The sequence below is a fragment of the Pelobates fuscus genome, chromosome 9, assembly GCF_036172605.1.
Source record: "Pelobates fuscus isolate aPelFus1 chromosome 9, aPelFus1.pri, whole genome shotgun sequence".
In the NCBI taxonomy this organism is placed as follows: domain Eukaryota; kingdom Metazoa; phylum Chordata; class Amphibia; order Anura; family Pelobatidae; genus Pelobates; species Pelobates fuscus.
Genome location: NC_086325.1, coordinates 97,649,252 through 97,671,461, shown reverse-complemented (window position 1 = coordinate 97,671,461; position 22,210 = coordinate 97,649,252). Strand labels below are relative to the sequence as shown.

The 22,210-nt window shown below is 42.5% G+C and overlaps 1 protein-coding gene across 2 annotated transcripts in view; it reads left to right on the top strand.

Moving 5' to 3' along the window:
* The window catches only part of LOC134572196 (uncharacterized), a 107,667-nt gene that overhangs the window by 60,260 nt on the left and 25,197 nt on the right, over positions 1–22,210 (top strand). Inside the window, exons 2-4 of one of the 2 annotated variants that reach the window (XM_063431004.1) lie at positions 1,020–1,127; positions 10,191–11,834; positions 19,892–19,991. In XM_063431004.1, the coding sequence (XP_063287074.1) occupies positions 1,020–1,127; positions 10,191–11,834; positions 19,892–19,991 (1,852 nt within the window). The remainder of the gene's footprint in view (positions 1–1,019; positions 1,128–10,190; positions 11,835–19,891; positions 19,992–22,210) is intronic. The other variant, XM_063431005.1, reaches the window with a different exon arrangement.

Below are 22,210 nucleotides of genomic sequence, written 5' to 3'. Positions count from 1 at the left end.
GGCAAAGAAGGTACCCACCCTGCCCAGTCATCCTGAGTAAAGAAATTAGGAATAAGATTGACAGTAGCTTGTGGTTTAGAAGACATAAGATTTGTTTTAGGCATGAATTTTAATGGAAACCTAAAGTTGTGCAGGGCATTTGGTTTGTATTGAACTACTCAAAAATACAAATGCAGAAAGAAAAGTCCTGCGCTCAACTCCCATCACTACTGGGCGGCTGCAATGACTACAGTACACATCAGCCCCAATACATAGTAAAAACCAAAGAAAAACATGTTACTTGCGCTCTATCCTTTATCCCTATGCAGGTGGGCTCAATCCTCTCATGGCCATTGGAGGTAACTAAAAGACCTCCATTTGTTTTAAAAATACATAGGGATAAAGGATAGAGCGCAAGTAACATGTTTTTCTTTGGTTTTAACTACTCAAAAATAGCCCAACAAAAAATTTGGGGCTGGCACCATAATATATATAATAATATAGCGTATATAGCGTGCCCCTTTCACTCAGCCTGTAAGAGGGCTACATTTAAACAGAGGAACAGCTATCAAAGAGCTTTGCATGTCCTGATCTTTCATGAATTAGTGAGAGTATGTTCCATTCTGGAGTGTCTTGTGATTAGGGACAAAACATTATACCAGGGATAGGCAACCCTTGGCGCTCCAGATTTTGTGAACTACATCTCTCCCTGATGCTTTGCCAGTATTATGGCTGTTAGAGCATTATGGGAGATGTAGTCCACAACAGCTGGAGTGCCGAAAGTTGCATACCCTGGCACCATACGGTTGCAGTGAAATCATACATAAGGGTAATAATACACAGATTACATCACACGTCGAATTGTATCGAAAATATTTTAAAACCATGACTTGTCTATAATATATACACATGGAAATGGCCAGAGCTCCCTTACCTCCAAAGGTATTTACATATACTGTAATCTATAGAGTCTTTACTAACCTAATTATTCATGCTAATTGTATTTTAATCATTTCATTTGTACATTCTTTCTATTACAGGCACGCTACTATTAGCAGCAAATTATTACAGCTCAGCAAATGAAATCATTTCAAGATCAGCCCTGGGGACTATATTAATTATTTTATCTGCTATCTTGGCTTATGCAGGTAAACCTTATTTTATGCATTACCTCTTAACATATATTTCCTGCCAAGTCTACAACCCTAAAGGAGTAGACACCAATAATGATGTGTTGTCAAGGACTGCATGCAAAACAAATAGGTCTGTCTGATAAACAGAGATGTAAACTTTTGGAAACTCGCTTTTTATCTTTTAATGGGTCTCTCTATATATATATATATAAGACTAGATAGAGTGCTGCACAAATAAATGTGCATGTGCAGCTACATAGATAACTTAAAGAAGTATATATTTTTTTTTATTAATGAAAATACATTTTTTTTGTTGCTGCACTATATATTTAACATGTACATGTGTAAAATATAAAGAAAACAATTAAAAGACCACTATAGGCACCCAGACATCTTCAGCTCAATGAAGTGGTCTGGGTGTCAGGTCCCTCTAGTTTTAACCCTGCGGCTGAAAACATAGTAGTTTCAGAGAAACTGCTATGTTTACACTGCAGGGTTAATCCATCCTCTAGTGGCTGTCTCACTGATATACAACACCAACAGATTTTGGCCACTAGAGGCCGCTTCTGCGATTCTCACTGAAAATAACAGTGAGAAGACACTGACGTCCATAGGAAAGCATTGAGTAATGCTTTCCTATGGGCAGTTTGAATGCGCGCACGGCTCTTGCAGTGCATGCGCATTCGGTGCTGACGTCGGCAGGAGGAGGAGAGTTCCCCAGCGCCGAGGGAGCCCGGCACTGGAGACAGGTAAGTGGCTGAAGGGGTTTTAAACAATGGGGGGCCATGAGGGTGGAGGGGACCTAAGGACTACAAGTTTGTTTTCCTGGCACTATAGCGGTCTTTTAAACACTAGCAGTTATAGCAGTACTTGCTTTGGTTAACTTATTTATAGAAATATTTCACATATTTAAAACTGGTGGAATATGATGTGTTTTCTAAAAGATAAAATATGAGAACTCTCAGATTGCTTGCTCTTTGATTAGTTCCCGCTTAACGCTCTTCCGCCCGTCGGAGCACGTGATCGGCCGTGGTATGGCAGACAGGAAACAGACAGGAGAGATCTTTCCTGTCTTGTGGCTGGTCACAGCCACAGCACAATGCGGACCCTGGGCAGGTGGGCCGCAAAGATAGTCATTGTGGGCCGCAAGTTTGACATGCTTGACCTAGACTATTTGCATATTAATCTGATCCTGTCTATAAGAGCAGTCCAGATCCTAAATTCTGGCAAGATCCATCTGTAAGAGAGATACAGCAACACTGGATAATCATTAAGCCTTTTTTTGGCTGTCACCAGTGAGGTGTAGCTGATGTCCCTCTAGACACATTGAGCATGGGGCCCATGTCTGGATTACGCTATTAACTTATAGTGACCTTAAGTCAGGGGTAGTCAACTTTTAATACCTACCGCCCACTTTTGTATCTTTGTTGATGGTAAAATCTCCTTATTGCCCACCAGTGCCACAGTAACTAATTTTAATGAGCAAATGCAATATACATATATATATATATATATATATATATATATATATATATATATATATATATACCGTATATACTCGAGTATAAGCCGACCCGAATATAAGCCGAGGCCCCTAATTTTACCCCAAAAAACTGGGAAAACTTATTGACTCGAGTATAAGACTAGGGTGGGAAATGCAGCAGCTACTGGTAAATTTCTAAATAAAATTAGATCCTAAACAAATTACCGTATATTAATAGAATATTTATTTACAGTGTGTGTATATAATGAATGCAGTGTGTGCGTATGAATGCAGTGTGTGCGTATGAGTGCAGTGTGTGCGTATGAGTGCAGTGTGTGCGTGTGAGTGCAGTGCGTATGTGTATGAGTGCAGTGCGTGTGTGTATTAGCGCAGTGCGTGTGTGTATTAGCGCAGTGCGTGTGTGTATTAGTGCAGTGCGTGTGTGTATGAGTGCAGTGCGTGTGTGTGTGTGTATGCGTGCAGTGCGTGTGTATAAGTGCAGTGTGTGTGTATGTGCAGTGTGTGTGTGTGAATGCAGTGTGTGTGAGTGCAGTGTGTGTGTGTGAGTGCAGTGTGTGTGTATGAGTGCAGTGTGTGTATGAATGCAGTGTGTGTATGAGTGCAGCGTGTGTATGAGTGCAGCGTGTGTATGAATGCAGTGTGAGTGTGTGTGGTGCAGTGTGTGTGATGCAGTGTGTGTATGAATGCAGTGTGAGTGTGTGTGATGCAGTGTGTGTATGTGTTGGGGGTGGGCATTTTGATTATTGTTATTTTATTATTTTAATCATTTTTTATATTATTTATTTATTTTATGAATTATTATTTAATTTTTTTTGTTAGATTGTTATTTTTTTAATTATTATTTTTTTATTTTATTATCATAATATATATTTTTTCGTCCCCCCTCCCTGCTTGATACATGGCAGGGAGGGGGGCTCTCCTTCCCTGGTGGTCCAGTGGCATTGGCAGTTCAGAGGGGGGGAAAGGGGGGCTGTCAGAGCTGTAACTTACCTCTCCTGCAGCTCCTGTCAGCTCTCTCCTCCTCCGCGCCGTCCGGTCAGCTCTTCTGTCAGCTCCCACTGTAAGTCGGCTCTCGCGAGATTTACACTGGGAGCTGACCGAGGTGCTGAACGGACGGCGCAGAGGAGGAGAGAGCTGACAGGAGCTGCAGGAAAGGTAAGTAAATGTTCTCTGCAGCCCCCACAGCCCCCAGTCTGTATTATGGCAATGTAAATTGCCATAATACAGACTATTGACTCGAGTATAAGCCGAGTTGGGGTTTTTCAGCACAAAAAATGTGCTGAAAAACTCGGCTTATACTCGAGTATATACGGTATATATATATATATATATATATATATATATATATATTGCATTTGCTCATTAAAATTAGCTAATTAAAATTACATATATATATATATATATATATATATATTTGTAGTTGGGGACAGTAAGCCGTACATAACGCCGTTGGCTATGTATGAAAGTCGGTTGTGGTGTGCCTAAACTGACGATCGGGTAGGCCTGAAATAAATGAGGGCCCACCAAGGAAGTGTTTGTTAAGGGGTATGGCGGGTGGGTAGTCTGGATTGGTATCGGCCCTGAGTGGAGGTAAGTCTGAGTATAAATAGGCCGGTAAACCCCTCCCACAACTCCAGGCTGCGCCTTAACATTTGTATTCGGGGACAATAAGCCGTACATAACGCCGTTGGCTATGTATGAAAGTCGGTTGTGGTGTGCCTAAACCAAAGATCGGGTAGGCCTTAAATAAATGAGAGCAAAAAGATTTAATCTTAACACTTTAATGCTGATATCAATTACCTAACCCATTCTATGAAGGCTTCCCGTGTTCTCTCTTAGGTTATGGAATGTACTTGCTGTAAGCTGCAGATTCCCATCTACCTAATACCTTGATTATGAGTGCTGGTACTTACCTGATGGAAGTGGCAGATGCGGCATCGATCTTAAGGAGATGACCTGTGATGGTCAAAAGGGACCTAGCCTATTCTGGTAGCCGGGTCATCACATAGTTCATGAATTTGCGGTAGCGAGTGGAATTGTATAGTGTGTATTGGGTCTCTCTGTGAGAAAAGGCCAAAAAATAAATAAAATGCATCCACCCTACCACCGGACACTACTTTCGTGGTTCGGATTTTACTGGACCTCTAACTGGGTTTATCTTGTGTATATAGCTGCCACGTGGTGTTGCTAAAAGTTGGAATGATATAGAGCCTTGGAATTTGCAGTAGCGAGTGGTTTGTTGTATGTTGTGAATTGGGGTGTTTAGCTCTGTCTCTCTGTGAGAAAGAGGCCAAAAAAAAAATGCATCCACCCTACCACCGGACACTACTTTTGTGGTTCGGATATTATAAGACCTCTAACTGGGTTTATCTCGTGTATATAGCTGCCACGTGGTGCTGCTAAAAGTTGGAATGAGATCATCGGCCGCGATATTTCCCCGGCCAGGTACGTGTATGCATACCAAACAGACGTTATGTGATGCTGCTAACCAGGTGATTCCCCATATGAGTTTAATGAGTGCCCATGAGGGAGAGCACCCTTTATCTATATCTACACAAGCGGCTTCATTACTGGAAAGGCATGTGATGGTTTGCCTTTCCGTACAGAACATCAGGTTAGATCGGCTGCAACCTATAGGTTAAATGACGAAATATTGTGAAAGTGGTGCAGGCGGATTGTAGTGTCGGGGTTTCGGGGGGCCATAGGTCATGGATCCACCAATCTTGGTATATAGCTGTGAACCCTGAATGGCCTGCTTCGTCGATTTACGTAACCAGTGATTCTATGACTGGTGGGGGGGATGAACATAGAAATCCCCTTGCCGCTACGTAAGAAACCAACACCACCTCAGTGCTCTGTATGCGTGATTGTAGAGAGACGGTGTTATAGTCATGTGGGGCCTCTGATAGGAGGTGAGGTGGTCGCAGTAAGAATGAGCAGCCCCGTGGGATAGCGTGACATGCAAAGGTAAGAGAGCCAAGTAGGAATTGCATGTCTTTGCGGGAGCAATTACTCATATGTGAGAACCCTGTCACTCATCGCTGATGCGTTGTACTTTATCATCGGTTAACCTGGCTAGCCTGGTTGCTGAGTCCGGGAGGATACCTAAAAGGTTAGGTCGGTGGAAGGCCCTATTGTTTCCTCGCTGGGTAGGGGAGACTCCTGATGAGGTGAATAGTGCCACGGTATCGGTGATGTTTTGAGGGGTTCTGTTGGGAACTTCGACCTAGAGGAAATCATCGGGGTAGCATATTGCTATCGTGCTGTATTTCTCCTATTTTGGAGGAGCCTGCGTAGTGTTTCCATGAATGTGTCTAAAGTTTGGGGCTACTCTAGCCCCAAACGTCCGACGCGTGGCGAGACAGTATGTACCTTCATTTGGAACCCTGTGAATGTGACAGGTGTATACGTAGCAACTTCCCGGTTTCCAGAATGACGGCCTAGTGAGATTGTGTGTAGATATTTTTCCGAAGGACCCGAAGTTGTGTTACACAACGTCTCAATTTCACTGTCAAGGCAAGCATCGGAGATACAATAAGTGCCTGCAACTAGACCTAACAATGCGGAGAGAGCGTTGCACGTGGAATTGAGTAGGCCCGGTGAGGCCATGGTCATATATGATAGCCCAAGTGAGGGGTCGGAATTGTGTTGTGGTGAGTTGCCCGTGGAGGACCGTATATAATGTAGGTAGTTGCGGCTGGTGAGGGCCGCATATAGAGGTATTTCTGAAGGACCTGAGGTATTTAATTGAACAACGTCTCTGGTTTAATATTGGGATATGTCTGGACCCCTAAATGCGAAGAGAGAGAGTCGTACGGGGAATTGAGAGGGCCAAGCGAGGTGACAGTTGTATGTAATGGTCCGAGTGAGGGGCCAGAACTAAGTTGTCGAGGATTGCCCGCGGAGGGCTGTGTATGGCGAGGGTAGTGACGGCCAAGTGCGGGCTGCGTATAGAGGCATTTCTGGAGGACCTGAAGCATGTATTTAAACAACAACTCTTTATATGAATGTCAGAGATTCCTTAAGCCTGCGACTGGACTTAGGAATGCAGAGAGACAGGGTCGTGCAAAGGAACTGAGTTGGTCCAAGAAGGCCACAGTTGTATGTAATAGCCCGGGTGAGGGGTCGGAAAAGTGTCATAGAGAATTGCCCATGACAGGCCGTATGCTACGTAGGTAGTGACGGCCTATTGGGGGCTTCGTATAGGGGTATTTCCGAAGGAGCAGAAGTATGTATTCGACCAATGTCTCGAGTTCACTGTTGGGAGAGCATATCAAATATACAAGAAGTTCCTGCGACTGTACACGTTATTGCAGTGAAAGAGTCGCATGAGGACTTGAGTGGTCCCAATGATGCCGCTATCTTATGTAAATGCCCAAGTGAGGGGCCGGAATTGTGTCGTAAGGAATTTCCCGCGGAGGGCCGTATGTAACGTAGGTAGTGACAGCCTAACGAGGGCTGCGCACGGTGGTATTACTGAAGGCTAAGTGCCAGAATGTAGAGATTATGCCATGTGTAATTGCCCATTCGAGGAGTTTTAATGTGGGTGTATTGGGCAGCCTGCAGAGGCTGTTTGAAACATATGGAGGGAGGCCGTGAGTAATGGTTGACTGCAGTATTATAGTAGAGTATTAACTCTCATAGGCTGGACTTGACATACGAGCTGACCAGGTGTGTAGCGGGCTGCAATAGATGTATCCATGGTGCGTGGCTAAAGTCAGTTAATCATCCGAGGTTGCAGGAGCAGGAAAATGGCCTGGGAACAGCGGGTGGGCAGTTTGAGATGCCTGGTATATGTGCTGGTTTCTCGGGAGTAGTGGGGGTAGACAAAATAGAATTGTGTGGTGTAATGGCGGGCCGTCTATAAGCGGTGACCAGGCTACTTCATTAATTGACTGCCTTGCAACAAATTGGTACGTGAAATAATGTAGGTGACATGGTTGCCCATAACGTATATCAATGCAACAGCTGAAGTGGCATATTAGTAGGGGGATGGATAGACGTACTTAACAAGGGGATTTGGTCCTTCTGTAATGCCCTCGAGTGTAGTCCGCAGGGTGGTGTGGCCGTGTGACTGGATGGTGTATTCTGAACATGGTATGCTAGAGCAGTGTATAATTCCGTGAAGCCGAAAGGTTTCCATATACCGTGCCAAAATGGAGGGGAAGAAAGTAAGTTGTAGCGATAAGCGCCCTGATGGCCATACAAAGAGTTAGTCATGAAGGCATAGGGAGGGTTGTGAATTAAGTAAACAGTCCAAGGCCAAGCCCATAGTAACACTTGGATGGCAAGGTGACCTCGTACAGGTCATACGTGACTTATTGGAAGCAATAATGATAGGGTGCGGGTTCAGTGTTGGCTGTACAGATGTGTGGCTCTAGCCGCGTTCGTGTACCCATATAAGCAGAATGGTAATTTAACTTACTACCCGAAGGAGGGGCTGAGGTATGTCTTAGTAGGCTACCATCTGGGTGTCGTGTGGATAGTGTAAGCATAAATAAGGAACGATGAAATATTAGGTGAGATATTATGGGAGTCATGAGATCACAGAATAACCCATTGAGTGACTCCAAAAGCACCTAATGTACTAACCAGTGAGCATGAGAGAATGCCCGTGTTTATGTAGGACTGTATATCACACATACCCACGTGCAACCAGAATTTAACAATGCCGAGGCTTCAAAACCCAGGAATGCAAATGGTGGCCGAACGTGAGTGTGAACCTAGCGGCCATATTGTGCATAATTGGAAAGCAATAACATACTAGAGTTGTAATAACCAAGCGAAACGTATGTATAGGAGGATAATTAGTGCGTTAGGAAAGGAACCTAGGAAAGGAACCCTCCTAATTGGGAAGTGGATTAACATATACGTATTTGAAACCACAGAATATGTTAATGAGGTAACAAAGTTAATTAAGGGACTTGCTGCGCGGATATAACGTAAGTGTGAGTTTGACTGAACACGACTAGGTAAATAGCAAACAATTTGCAAACTAAGGGACATAATCATGCGATTTACAAAAAAAACAAACAAGGCTGTCATGCCTGGCTGGCCACAAGGGGGCAGTATACCAAGGACAAGGAATGTGAATACGTAGCGTGTGGCTGAATTGGCTAAAAGGTGATCAAATCGTGGACCGAATGTAAAGAAGTGACTGTGACCGACTGGAATGTGTTCGGTATTTAAATAACTTAGGTCAGTCCCAGTGTGAGTGCCGTTCGATGGCCGGATTAATTATGTGTATGATGCCCAGCATGGGTAACTCATGACCTGAAGGACGAATGACCGGACCCGGGAAGCAGTGTATAGGGACATGGAAGCTGCGGGAGGGTTAGAGTTCGGTGGGACACGCGTATCAACGGTGACTATGAGTGGTGGAGAGAAAGTTTGCTGAGTGTCTGGAGGGGGTTAGGTGGCTGGGGGGAAGGGGCACAGCAGGAGCTGGGCCAGATGTTGTGACTTAAAAGGTGGCAAGGACTGGGGAGGTTGCCCGGAAGAGCTGTGCTGATCCGGGGGTACTCTCGATACCGTAAAACAGTGATGGTAGCGGACTGTGGCGGTTTTGTTTGCGGCTGGCTGTCCGGCTCGCCTGCGGGGAAGTGTACCCTCCCTGAGCCCGGACGTAGTTCTTGGCTGCAGGTGGAGGCCGGTAGTCTCCCAGGATTCGTTTTGTGTGGTACTTCTTCAATGGCGGGAGCGACGCTGAGGCAGACCAGAACCGTAAGTGGTCACAGAGTAGTCTGGATCGGTGTCGGCCCTGAGTGGAGGTAAGTCTGGGTATAAATACGCAGGTAAACCCCTCCCACAACTCCAGGCTCCGCCTTAACATATATATATATATATATATATATATATATATTTCTATTATTTATTTTTTTAGAAATTAGGATTTTGTACAAAAATATGTACTTAAATTTGTCTATTTTTTTTCTCCATTTTTTTCTATTTCCTATTCTACTTTTTTTTCTATGTATGTCTGTGTGAGAGGTGCAGTGTGTGTGAGGGGGCACTGTGTGTGAGGTGCAGTGTGCGAGAGGCGCAGTGTATGTGTGTGAGGGGGCACTCTGTGTGTGAAGGGTGCTGTATGTGTGTGTGCGAGGGTTGCTGTGCGTGTGAGGGTTTCTGTGTGTGTTTGAAATGTGCAGTGCATGTGTGAAGGATGCAGTGTGTGTGTGTGAAAGATGCAGTGCGTGTGTGAAGGATGCAATGCGTGTGAGGGGGCATTCTGTTTGTGTGTGTGAAGGGTGCATAGGGTCTATGCTATGTGTAGGTGAGTGAGATGTAAAAATCTATGTTAATATCTCCCCCTCCCTTCTTCTTACCTTTTGCCAGGGTGGGGGGACATAATGCTGCAAGCTTTGGTGGTCAAGTGGTGGCATGTTGCTTTTTATCAGAAGTGAGTACATATCCAGAAAGAAAAGTGAAAAAAGAGTGATAGCCTGTTCTGTTCTTTTGACATGTCAGGTGTGTTTTTTCTTTTTGTATATGCTACCTGTTCTTCAATAGGTAGGGAATCAGAAGATGGTTAACCCAAACTACAATAAAAAAATAATGTCTCTGTTTGTCTTTAGGGTACCAGAAAAACTCTACCAAAGAATATATGACTGTGACATTCAGCATGACAGTATCAAGCCTTTGGTGCAATTCTGGAATTATCAATCTCTTGACAGAGTATAACGTGGTGAAAAACAAAGAGGCATTTCAAAATGCAATGCTGCCTGGCCTCATTGCGATTTCAGTTTCTCTCTTTATTATTGGAGGTGTAGGAACCTTTCAAAGTCAAGGACCTTTATCTTTAATGGCTTTTGCACTGTCTCTTGCCAACTTCCACCTTGTTGGCTTGTTCGAAAACAGGAATTTGGGGGCATCAGCTACTGCTTGCAACTTTATGATAGTCTCAGCTATAAGCCTTTATCTCGTAGCAATACGTTTTTTTCCCCTTCCTGCACAAAAAAATGCACCAGTTGTTAACAAGTCAATTACCTTAAAAAAAAAACTTAACAAAAACTGCCCAGTGAACAATCCTCTAATTGTCACTGGAATTATAGCTAATATTACATCTTCTGTAGTCTATTTTGGAAGACTTGTTGGCATTACCAACATACTCTTCGTTGGTCATGTTCCTTGGTTATGGACATCAGGGCTATACCAGTTAATTGTGTTTTTTGCATCATTATGGGCACAGGATGTTTTGTATGCCTCCTTTTTTAGTTTCACAGCAATTCTGAACTTTTCCGAAGGATACTGCCTGTTGATCGAACACCAACCATCAAATGAATTCATTTTACCCTTCCCGTTCATGATTGTGTTTGCATTTCTATTCTTGGTATTGGCATGTATAATGTGTTTGCGAAATCTATTTGATGGGCTTTATACACTGCTCTTTGCCATTAGTTGTGCCGTGTTAAGCTACAATGCCAGTGGAATTCCGAATAATGCAGTGCACACCGTTATCTTTGCCGCTTCTATACTGAATACCTGTGAGAAACTTTACATCTCAAACACAGATATGAAGATCTCTTATGGACAATGGATCACCGAAAAAATATTTTTTCGTTTTAGATTTATTAAACTAAGGCAAAGAAATGGCAATCACTTTGCTCATTTATCTTGCTTTAAGAATCACAAAGCGGATATTACTGGTCATGCGTTCAACACACTTGCTGCTTTTTGCATTATAACAGAAAAGGATGCAAGTTTCATATTATTAATAGCTACTGGATGTATGGTGCATATAAGTGGTTTGCTCTCAGCATCAAATGGAAAGACTTTGGAAAGTTTTGCTTTCATATTTCATGGAATCATGTGGGTAGTCTGGGGTTTAATCAAATGTAAAGTTTTTGGAAGTGACATTAGGAATTTTAATATGGCAATGCCAGTTATTAGTTTCTTGATGGTTAATAGTCTAGTAACCATCTCTGTTCTGGTACTAAATAAAGCATGGCTTTTTATTTCTCTTACTCTTGAAATTCTCTTAATAGCTCTCTTACTCAATACATTGAATATTCTGTCTGTCAAATACATCATCGCTTTTAGTGTTTTGTTTGGGGTGGTATGCTTCTACTGCTTTTTGACGGCCCTGTTTAATGCTATTGTTGAAAAACCTCAGCTGCCATGGGGCGAGCCATTCATAAAACGCAACACACTGCAACACACGAATCCTAAGGAATATCCTCAACCAGCCAACAAAGTCACCTCAATTATGAAAATCGCAGGTAAGTGTTGACAAAAAAATTATATAACAAATTTATTTATGTTTTTTTAAGAATAAATTGTGAATGGGCTGGTCATTTTTAGAAAATAAATGTATATGTAAATGCATAGCTGAAATTTAATACAAAGCCTGAACATGTCATTGGGGAATAAACTCTGAATGACACTTTTAGAATTTGTATTAGATTTAGGCTGATATTGTACCTATTTCTTTTTTATTTGTTGGGTCTTTATGAGGTGGACTTTAGGTTAAAAGCATGATCAAATAGTCTCCAAAAGTGTGTCAACTACAAGTAAGCCTAATTCTTGCATGATGGGAAATCTCAATGAGATTAAAAATATTAAGAAGGGGGGCGGGGCCTAGCTAACATGGCCGACGGACGTGTCTGAGCGGAGCTCCTCAAACAACCACAGCGAAAACCACAAAAAAGCAGCTCAACTACTGCTAAACCGAGGCTCAAGAGCTACAATCAGAACCCCACACTGAAGGGGATCACCCATAAGCGACTGAGGAGCACCGTCCACGATCCGCGACCAAAATACTCATTGCGGCCTACCTGAAAGGCGGACCACATGGAGAGGAGACACGGCCGGTCTCCCAGCCACCCGCTGTCAGAGCGCCATAACCGACCCGATCCCCCCCCAGGACCGGAGGGGGTTATCCCGGTCCCACCTGGGGGCCCAGCGACTACAAAGCATAAAGGACTCACCAATCCCCCAGGTTACTCATTCACAACAAGCTGAACCTAAAATGGCAACCGAGGAGGAGAACACACGGATGCCAGTATGGGAGGCACGATTCAATGATACCTTCAACAGAATCTGTGCAGCGTTCTGGCACCGGATTGAATCTCGTGCAGCACAGCCACAACCACCGTTGCAGCCAGCGACCGGGCATCAGCAGACAACCAGAATTGTCCAGCAGCCCATAAGCCCAGAAACATACCGAGCGCAAGGCACTAGTATACTAACAAGTCGCATCGCCCACGTGGAAGCCGCTGCCGCTGTGACCACTTACCCTTCATCTGAGCTGGGCGCTCACCAGGAGGAAATCCTCCATAGCCTGCCATACACCCAGGGAGACCGGGCTCCGGCAGATCCCTGTGCCCACGATCCTGGTGATGGGATCAATGGCAACTGGGCAAGAGCACCCACTAAGGCCTCAGGCAGAAGACAGGTGGCCCCTGGACGCAGTGACACCACGGCACTGGAGCGAATCAGCCGACCTCACCGCCGGAGAAGCGCACCATGTGGAGTGGGCTGAATACAACTACAGACACAATTGGACATGCCAGTTTCTGCCTGGCGACCTCACTGGTACTTAGCTGGGACTTTGGACTGGGAGCGTTGCAAACCAATATCTCAGTTGCCTGGCTTGGCAAGACCCCAAGGGGTCCATTGATACGCAAGTATTATGCTCTAGCATTGCCTACATCAACAGCTAGCCAAACCAGTTAAAACATGCCTATCATATCTCAAGTGAGCACTGTATACCCGACGTCCTAGTGTATCACTGCACAATTGCAATATCTTCAATGCTAATACTGCTTGCCTTACTGTTGGGATTGCTTACGTTTGATTACTTTGGTGTTGGTTAAATTCTCACAGGTCAGCTGTATCCTCAGCTTGTACTGCAAATACTGGCCAGGCCATATTGCCTAGCATGCTTGATTTCCTCACTTAACATACTCTAACTATGCTGACCTTTTTGTTACTCACTCTCACTGTGGGCAAAATGTACTAGCAGACCCAGCCATAAGCAACACATACTTCATTCCTACCAAGGGAGTACACTCACCCGGCACAGCTGGCTGTTCGCAGGCACCACACATAAGACCAACACTACCCTCGCCACCTGCATGGCGGTCACAACAGCTTACCACCGCACACATATATCGACACACCAGCCTGAACCCGAGAACGTCCATCACAGCAGACTCGGATAGTACAGCTCCATCCTCACAAACCACTATAGTGCCGCAGCATGCTTCCACACTATACCACACACCTGTGCTACTTTCATTGTCATGCAATGTCTCAACCCACTCTTGCTTGTGACTGATTTGTATCAATATGCAGCAGTTAAATAATCATAACGCAATAGCTTGTTATAAACTACCCTAAGGATTGGCAAAGGCACACCAGTTGACTCATGGTTTAACCTACTCGGTATTATACTGTTGGAATATTAAGATTAGTTCATGCACTGTTAATTCAGCATGCTACATACTGGATCTTATAATCCATAGCCTGAATTTCCATGCTACAGTTTAAACTTAAAAAATAAGGCATCGTTACTCTTGAAATGATACATAATGAGGGTTCATAAGCCGCAGATATGGCTATTCTGCACAGCTACATTTACGCATATTTTGTTAGTTACCTTGAAATCGCATGTTTACTATCTACATAGGGTATCAGCAGGTTGCTTCGCACTGAATAGCTATCTAACAAGTTTCTAAACATGCTGCACTCAGACGATTCCAACCAGGGCCGGACTGGGAATTAAAAGCAGCCCTGGAAAAAAAATATTTACCAGCCCCATAATGCGTCGCGCCAGCACAGTGTGCAGATACAGAGTTAGAAAAGAGAACTTAAAATTAAAAATTATTACTCCATGTGGAAAAAAAGCACATATAGGCCTAAAAAAAAAAAGAGTGCAGATTTATTTTAAGCAGACGTGCCTTTGCATGTAATCAATGTTTCAGTCCAACTACCATGACATATTAAGGGAAGCTTGGTAATGGGACTGAAATGGTGAATGTATGTAGGGCACAACTGTGAAAAACTGACGTTCTCTTGTTTATTTTGAAGTCATGTGGGTGCGCTCTTCACTTTCAATATGTTATTTTGCTGGAGTATGCACCTAGCAACAAGAGGCCAATATCTGCTCATTACATATAGTACATATCAATGACATTTCTCTGTGTATTATGCATATATAAATGTACATTAATATATGTGTAAATATTAAAGGCATAATTATTTATATATATCTATCTCTTTCTCTCTCTTGTGTCTCTTTCTCTCTCTCTCGTGTCTCTCTCTTTCTTTCTCTCTCTTGTGTCTCTTTCTCTCTCTTGTGTCTCTTTCTCTCTCTTGTGTCTCTCTCTTTCTTTCTCTCTCGTGTCCCTTTCTCACCTTTCTCGCTCTTTCTGTGTCTCTTTCTCTCTCTTTCTGTGTCTCTTTCTCTCTCTTTCTGTGTCTCTTTCTCTCTCTTTCTGTGTCTCTTTCTCTCTCTCGCTGTGTCTCTTTCTCTCTCTCGCTGTGTCTCTTTCTCTCTCTCTCGCTGTGTCTCTTTCTCTCTCTCGCTGTGTCTCTTTCTCTCTCTCGCTGTGTCTCTTTCTCTCTCTGTGTCTCTTTCTCTCTCTGTGTCTCTTTCTCTTTCTGTGTCTCTTTCTCTTTCTGTGTCTCTTTCTCTCTCTCGCTGTGTCTCTTTCTCTCTCTCGCTGTGTCTCTTTCTCTCTCTCTCGCTGTGTCTCTTTCTCTCTCTCGCTGTGTCTCTTTCTCTCTCTCGCTGTGTCTCTTTCTCTCTCTGTGTCTCTTTCTCTCTCTGTGTCTCTTTCTCTTTCTGTGTCTCTTTCTCTTTCTGTGTCTCTTTCTCTCTCTCTCTCTTTCTGTGTCTCTTTCTCTCTCTCTCTCTTTCTGTGTCTCTTTCTCTCTCTCTCTTTCTGTGTCTCTTTCTCTCTCTCTTTCTGTGTCTCTTTCTCACCTTTCTGTGTCTCTTTCTCTCTCTTTCTGTGTTATTTTCTCTCTCTCTTTCTGCCCTTTCTCCTACTCCACCCCCCTTCACCCGAGAGGAGTCAGGGGGGCCGGCCGTGCTCCACGCTGGAGCTGCCGGGCTGCAGCCTCGCCGGTCCGGCGACACTCTTAATGCTGAGGACTGAAGGAGGAGGGAGCATGTCTCTCTACCATGCTCCCTCGCGGTTCCCACAATTCACAGCAGCTGCTGCTGTGAATTGTGGGAACCGCGAGGGAGCATGGTAGAGAGACATGCTCCCTCCTCCTTCAGTCCTCAGCATTAAGAGTGCTGGCGAGGCTGCACCCCGTCTGCTCCAGCGTGGAGCACGGCTGGCCCCCTCTAAGTGTGCCACCGTACCGGCCACCCAGTGGCACATACCTGCGCAGCCCCCAGATGCCGCGGCCCACCGGGAAATTTCCCGGTATCCCGGTGGGCCAGTCTGGCCCTGATTCCAACGTATTAACTAATGTCCAGGTGAATAGCATGACTGTATTTGCACTGTATCTACATTGACTGCAAGGCTCCAAACGTGGCTGCAGTATTATGGTAGTAACTTAACATAACCGTTGTTTGCTTACCTTCAAAATGCTTTATATAAGTTTTCGTTAATCGACTTAACAAACAAAAAAATGTGGCATTACTAAACAAGGAAATGTATCCACCTAATGCTAACGATGTATTAACCCCATCCTGTGAACAAACCGTACATTATCCTTTTCTCTCTTCTGTATCCCATCTAATATGCCGCAATAAAACACAGATTGACTAAAAAAATATTAAGAAGGTGCTACTGCATGCCTGGGGAATATTTAACTGAGAGCAATGGCATAAGTACAGGAGCCCCAGTTGCAAATACCTGGGGGGAGCCACGAGAAGCAGGCTGTTGGTGGCTGGTCGCAGGGCAAAGTTTGCCTGGATGGCAGGTACTTACTCTGCCGAAATACACAGGTGGTAGGAGGATGCTGGAATTCCAGGTTACCCACACTGCTTCCTCGCGCGCCCTCTTGGTGATGTCTGGAGCAGGAATAGGACATCACTCTGGCCACAGCAACACTAAACAGTACTCTAAGGAGGAGTGTAAAGAACTGACAGATTGCAGCAGCCCATCCTGGATCCCAAGGAGAGGACCCACAACAGCTCTCAAAATAGGTAGGGAGGCTGGATTAAAACATAAAACCATGGGGGGGGCGGAGCCAGCACCCAAGCTAACTAGACGCCATACACAGTGACTCCCAAGTACTGTTTCTCAATTTCGCCTCAATCTTCTTTCCAATACCCGATCCAAACTCCCATGACCCGCCAAGAGAATCAGGGGCCACAGCTGTATCGATAGATTCCCTTCTTTCTAAATTCTAAAGCGCCCAAACGGAGACATAGGCCTTGAGCCTGCCTCACGCGGATCCTGCCTGACCTGGAATATATCCTTGACCACAAGGGCAGCTCACAGCCTGAGATACCGAAACATATGTCAGCTATGGGATGCAGATCCCAGAAACCTGGAACCCCAGCAGAGGGCAGGGACATAGGAGCCATGCTCCAAAGACCAGCGCGGCCTGTGCTGACGTCGGCGGAGGCCCTGACTGCAGGAGAAATACCTACACATCCTGAGCAGCAAGAGCGGTATGAATCCCACAACATACAAACAGACTGCGTTGATCCCCCAGAGGAATCAGCTCCCACAACAAAACACGTCCTGAAGGTCCTTTTGCAAGACCTTTACAAAATGCTCACCTCAGAATTAGCAGTCCTCAAGATGGATATACAAAATACCAACGATCGACTGCGGGCCGCGGAGATGGACATTGTGGAGGTGAATGTCGGCCTTTCCAATGTGCAAAGCTCAGTGCACCAGATACAACAGGCCCAACACAACCTCTCACAGCAAATGTCAGCTCTGGAGGACCAATACCGATGCAACAATGTTGAGATCCACGGTATCCCCGCAAACATCACAACCAAAGAATTATGGTCCTGCAAATACCCTCACCACACATAGCGCGAGACGTTATCCAGTGTATGTGTATCTGTCAATGTGTGTGCCTCTGTCTGTTAGTGCATGTGTGGGTCTATCAGTGTATGTGTATCTGTCAGTGTGTGTGTGTGTGTGTGTGTGTCTGTCAGTGAGTGTATTTCTAATCAGTGAGAGTATGTGTCAATGTGTCTCTCAGTGAGTGTGTTTCAAATCAGTGAGATTGTCTATCGAGAGTGTGTGTGTCAGTGTGACTGTCAGTGAGTTTTTAAAATCAGTGAGAGTGTGTGTCTGCCATTGAGAGTGTGTCTGTAAGTGAGTGTGCTTGTCAGTTTGTATCTGTGTGTGTATGAGTCAGTGTGTATATGTGAAAAGGAACAGCATGGAGAGTAAAGACCATTGGAGAGTAAAGACCATTTCTTTATGTTGTTGATGGTTAAATTGCTGATAAGCTTTTTAAAATGCAAAGAAAATCGTCATGTTTTTCTTTAGAGGTCTAAGCAATATTTACAATATAATAAGATATACATTTATTTTTGTATATTTTGATAATTTGTGTAACATATTGATATATTTCTTTATATATGATATATGTGTTGTTACTTTAAAGTGGCACTGTCATAGCTACATCCATTTTTTTTTAACCCCCCTCCCGACTCCACTACATTTGATTGTCCCTTAGTCACCCCCAAATGCCTCTATTTTCATGCCTTGATCTTGGTCCTAGGTGGCGTTATCTTACTGTGGGCAGATAATAGTGGGGACAAGTCATCTGCCCATACTAGATAGCACAGTGAAATTCCCGCGTATGTCCAGTTGGCATGCGCTATTGTCCAAAATTCAGACGGGGGATTTCTGCTATTAGTTTATACATCAGAAAGACAAATTAATAGAAATTTCAAAGAACAAAGTCTGGAAATTAATTCAGCCTTTGTTCGTTTGTTTAGTTTATTACAAGGCTCCTCCTGATATGCAAAAATAGAAGCAGAAGGGGCGCTGTGCTTCCTGCCAATTTCTATACCCCTCATGCCCTTCTTACTCTATAGGGGTCAACATGACCCTCATATTAGCACAAGGGAGATTAAACTTTTCTTTCTGCCCTTACTCGCCATGTTACGAGAAGGGGCATGTCTACTAATACTAAACAGTGAAAAAAAAAACTAAACTAGACTAAACCGGGGACCTAGTGTCCCACCTGGGCCCCACCGATAGTCAAATGAATAGAAATTTAAAAGAACGAACGAAAACTGGAATTTAATTCGGTCTTTGTTCATTTGTTTAGTTTATTACAAGAAAGGAGCTACCGACTACGATATGCAAAAATAGAAGCAGAGGGGGCGCTGTGCTTCCTGCCAATTTCTATACCCCTCATGCCCTTCTCACTCTATAGAGGTCAATATGACCCTCATACTAGCATGAGGGAGATTAAAATATCCCTTCTGCCCTTACTCACCATGTTGCACACAGTGAGCTGCCGGTGGCAGCCAGTGGCTGCTCAATGCTTTAAAAAAATACTAAATTAGACTAAACAGGGGACCTAGTGTCCTACTAAGGCCCTACTGATAATCGGCGGGTGGGGGCCCTATGGAATAAATGGGGAGACCTATTGACTCCATCCCCCATCCTTAAGCGGAGGGTGGGAGCCCTAAGTGAATCTCCCTTATTTACTAAGACTAAGTCATTTTTACTTAGTATTAGTAAAGTTGTCTGAAACACCAATGTTGGCAATACTTACTGCTAAACTGCCTCCAGAGACTCTCTTCAATTTATGTGTTCATGCGGTCACCTCCAAAGGGGCACCATATAGTAAAGAGAACAGTGAAATCATGGGAAGTGACAGTTTCCCTCTAAAGCTGACCCTTCTGCTTTTTTCTGTCATGAGACGGTCTACCTCTCTTATCACGTCCTCTTCCTTTTCACATTTTAAGATTTAATCCAACCAGATTCCATTACCCTGTGAACCCCTGCTCTATATCGAACCCTTTAGTGTGACATGTCCCCATAATAGGCATCTCTTTAACCCCTTAAGGACCAAACTTCTGGAATAAAAAGGAATCATGACATGTCACACATGTCATGTGTTCTTAAGGGGTTAAAGAGTCCTAAAATAATTCCACTCATTACTAATGTCATTATATTGCCTCTCCAGGTAACACATATTTCTCTTATCTTCATCTATTTTATTTCTATTGGACTTTCCCAATTTGTTGTATCTGTTAAACTCTGTCTGAAGAACTGCATTTTATTATACCATTTTCTTTAGAATGTAGAACAGTGGAAATTGTTAGATAGTTGTGTAATAATAATAATACTTTTGTTTAAATATTATCTTTTTATGTGTCTCACAGAAATAATGAACGAAGGAGGACTTTGTGTAATTCCAACAGAGGCTACCAATGTCATAGCTGCATCATGTTATTTTTCTGATTCTGTGAAACAAATCTCACAGTAAGTAAAAACTTTGAAGAAACAAAACAAAATGCAGTGGTTACTTTTTCTTGATCTACTTGATCCGTGAACCAAATGGCTCAAACATGTGCCAATAAATATTTATATTATGTATATATTTTGTAGTGCAAATATTGACCCATTTTCACAGCCTTTTGATTTGTCTGAATGAAAGACGTCCAATCCAAAACTCCACATAAATGGAGTTTCAGACGGAAATGTTCACAAATGGAATGCATACATAATACAAACACAAGTTCTCATAATTAAGGAAAATATAAATATACAAAGGGCTGTGAACCATTCTGATTTATCTGTATTCCCCGCATACATTTAATCTAAAATGTAGTTTAACAATTATCTAGATCCTATAAATAAAGCGGTTCTGATGCAAAATAACAAAACAATTATATAAAATTTTACTTTTATTGCCATTTAACACATTAACTTACATCCACTCTCACTGTTGTAAAGTTTGTCATTATCTAGGATACTTGTCTTTACTTTAAGAGACATTAGATTCAGATATTCCAGTTTTCTTCTCTCTCAATTAAGAGTTTACACTTCAATGACATAGAAAAAGATAAATGCTTCTACTCGTGAAACTGTGAAGTGTTATAGCGATTAAAACTTGGATGTTGATCAATTCATGATCATACAAATAACATATAGAAGAAATTCAAAACCATTGATAGCCTTCATTGGCATGGTCCTCCAACTAATGTCATTTTAGAAGTAAGGTATACAAAATGCAAAACTCACTAAAAACCCAAGGATAATGTCTAATATTTTAGCGTTTATAGACTACCATAATTATCAATTATCAGCAATGTAAAATGATTGTATGAACTTCAAATACCGTGGAGGAAAGCAAGTCACGTGAAAATAAGGACCATCTGCATGGTCTAGATATACCACTTTACTTCACAAATTGAGTATGAACTTTCATGCATTTTGGGGGAAGAAACTCTAGTCTGTAAAGCCTCACTCACCCTCATTTATACTCAAGGAATGATTACCAGCCTTAAAGGGAACTATTTTCTCTGCCAAAAGCATCATTTAAAGCATGAAAATGTGCTGAAAATGTAATCTACACTCTCCTCCAAACAGTAAAGACATTTTAAATGGATCATACTACAGTTGCAAGAAAAAGTATGTGAACCCTTTGGAATGATATGGATTTCTTCTCAAATTGGTCATAAAATGTGATCTGATCATCATCTAAGTCACAACAATAGACAATCACAGTCTGCTTAACCCCTTAAGACCGGGGGGCGTACAATTACGTCCTTTTTTAAGTGGCTCTAAACGCCGCCGGGCGTAATTGTACGCCCTCCGTTTTTTTTTTCTTCTGATTAAATATATATATAATTATTGTTATATATATATTTATATAATATAAAATAAATTTAAATACGTAAAAAAATTTAATTAAAAAAATAATTAAAAATAAATTATTAAAAAATATATAGATGTGTTTTATTTCGTTCTAACTGTATTGTGATATTAATATATATATATTTATATCAAAATACACGTAGAACGAAATAATATATATATCTATATACAGAAATATATACGTATATATCACTATATATATACCTATATATAAATAAAAATATTTAAAAAAATTATATATATATATATATATATACAAGTATATATATATACACATATGTATATATATATATATATATATATATATATATACATATATTAATTCTACACATATATTTATGTAATATTTTTACATAATTAGGTATCCTAATTAATTACAATTAGCGGGACCTGCCTGACAACCCATGCCGAAAGTATAGGGAATTTAATTTGCTAGCACTATATTTAACCCTATAACTTTCCAAGACACCATAAAACCTGTACATGGGGGGTACTGTTTTACTCGGGAGACTTCGCTGAACACAAATATTAGTGTTTCAAAACAGTAAAATGTATTACAACGATGATATCGCCAGTAAAAGTGAAGTTTTTTGCATTTTTAACGCACAAACAGCACTTACACGGACGATATTATTGCTGCAATACTTTTTACTGTTTAGAAACACAAATATTTGTATTCAGTGAAGTCTCCCGAGTACAACAGTACCCCTCATGTACAGGTTTTATGGTGTTTTCAAAAGTTACAGCGTCACATATAAGGCTTGTGTTTCATTTTTTTTCACATTAAAATACGCCAGATTGCTTAAGTTGCCTTTGTGACC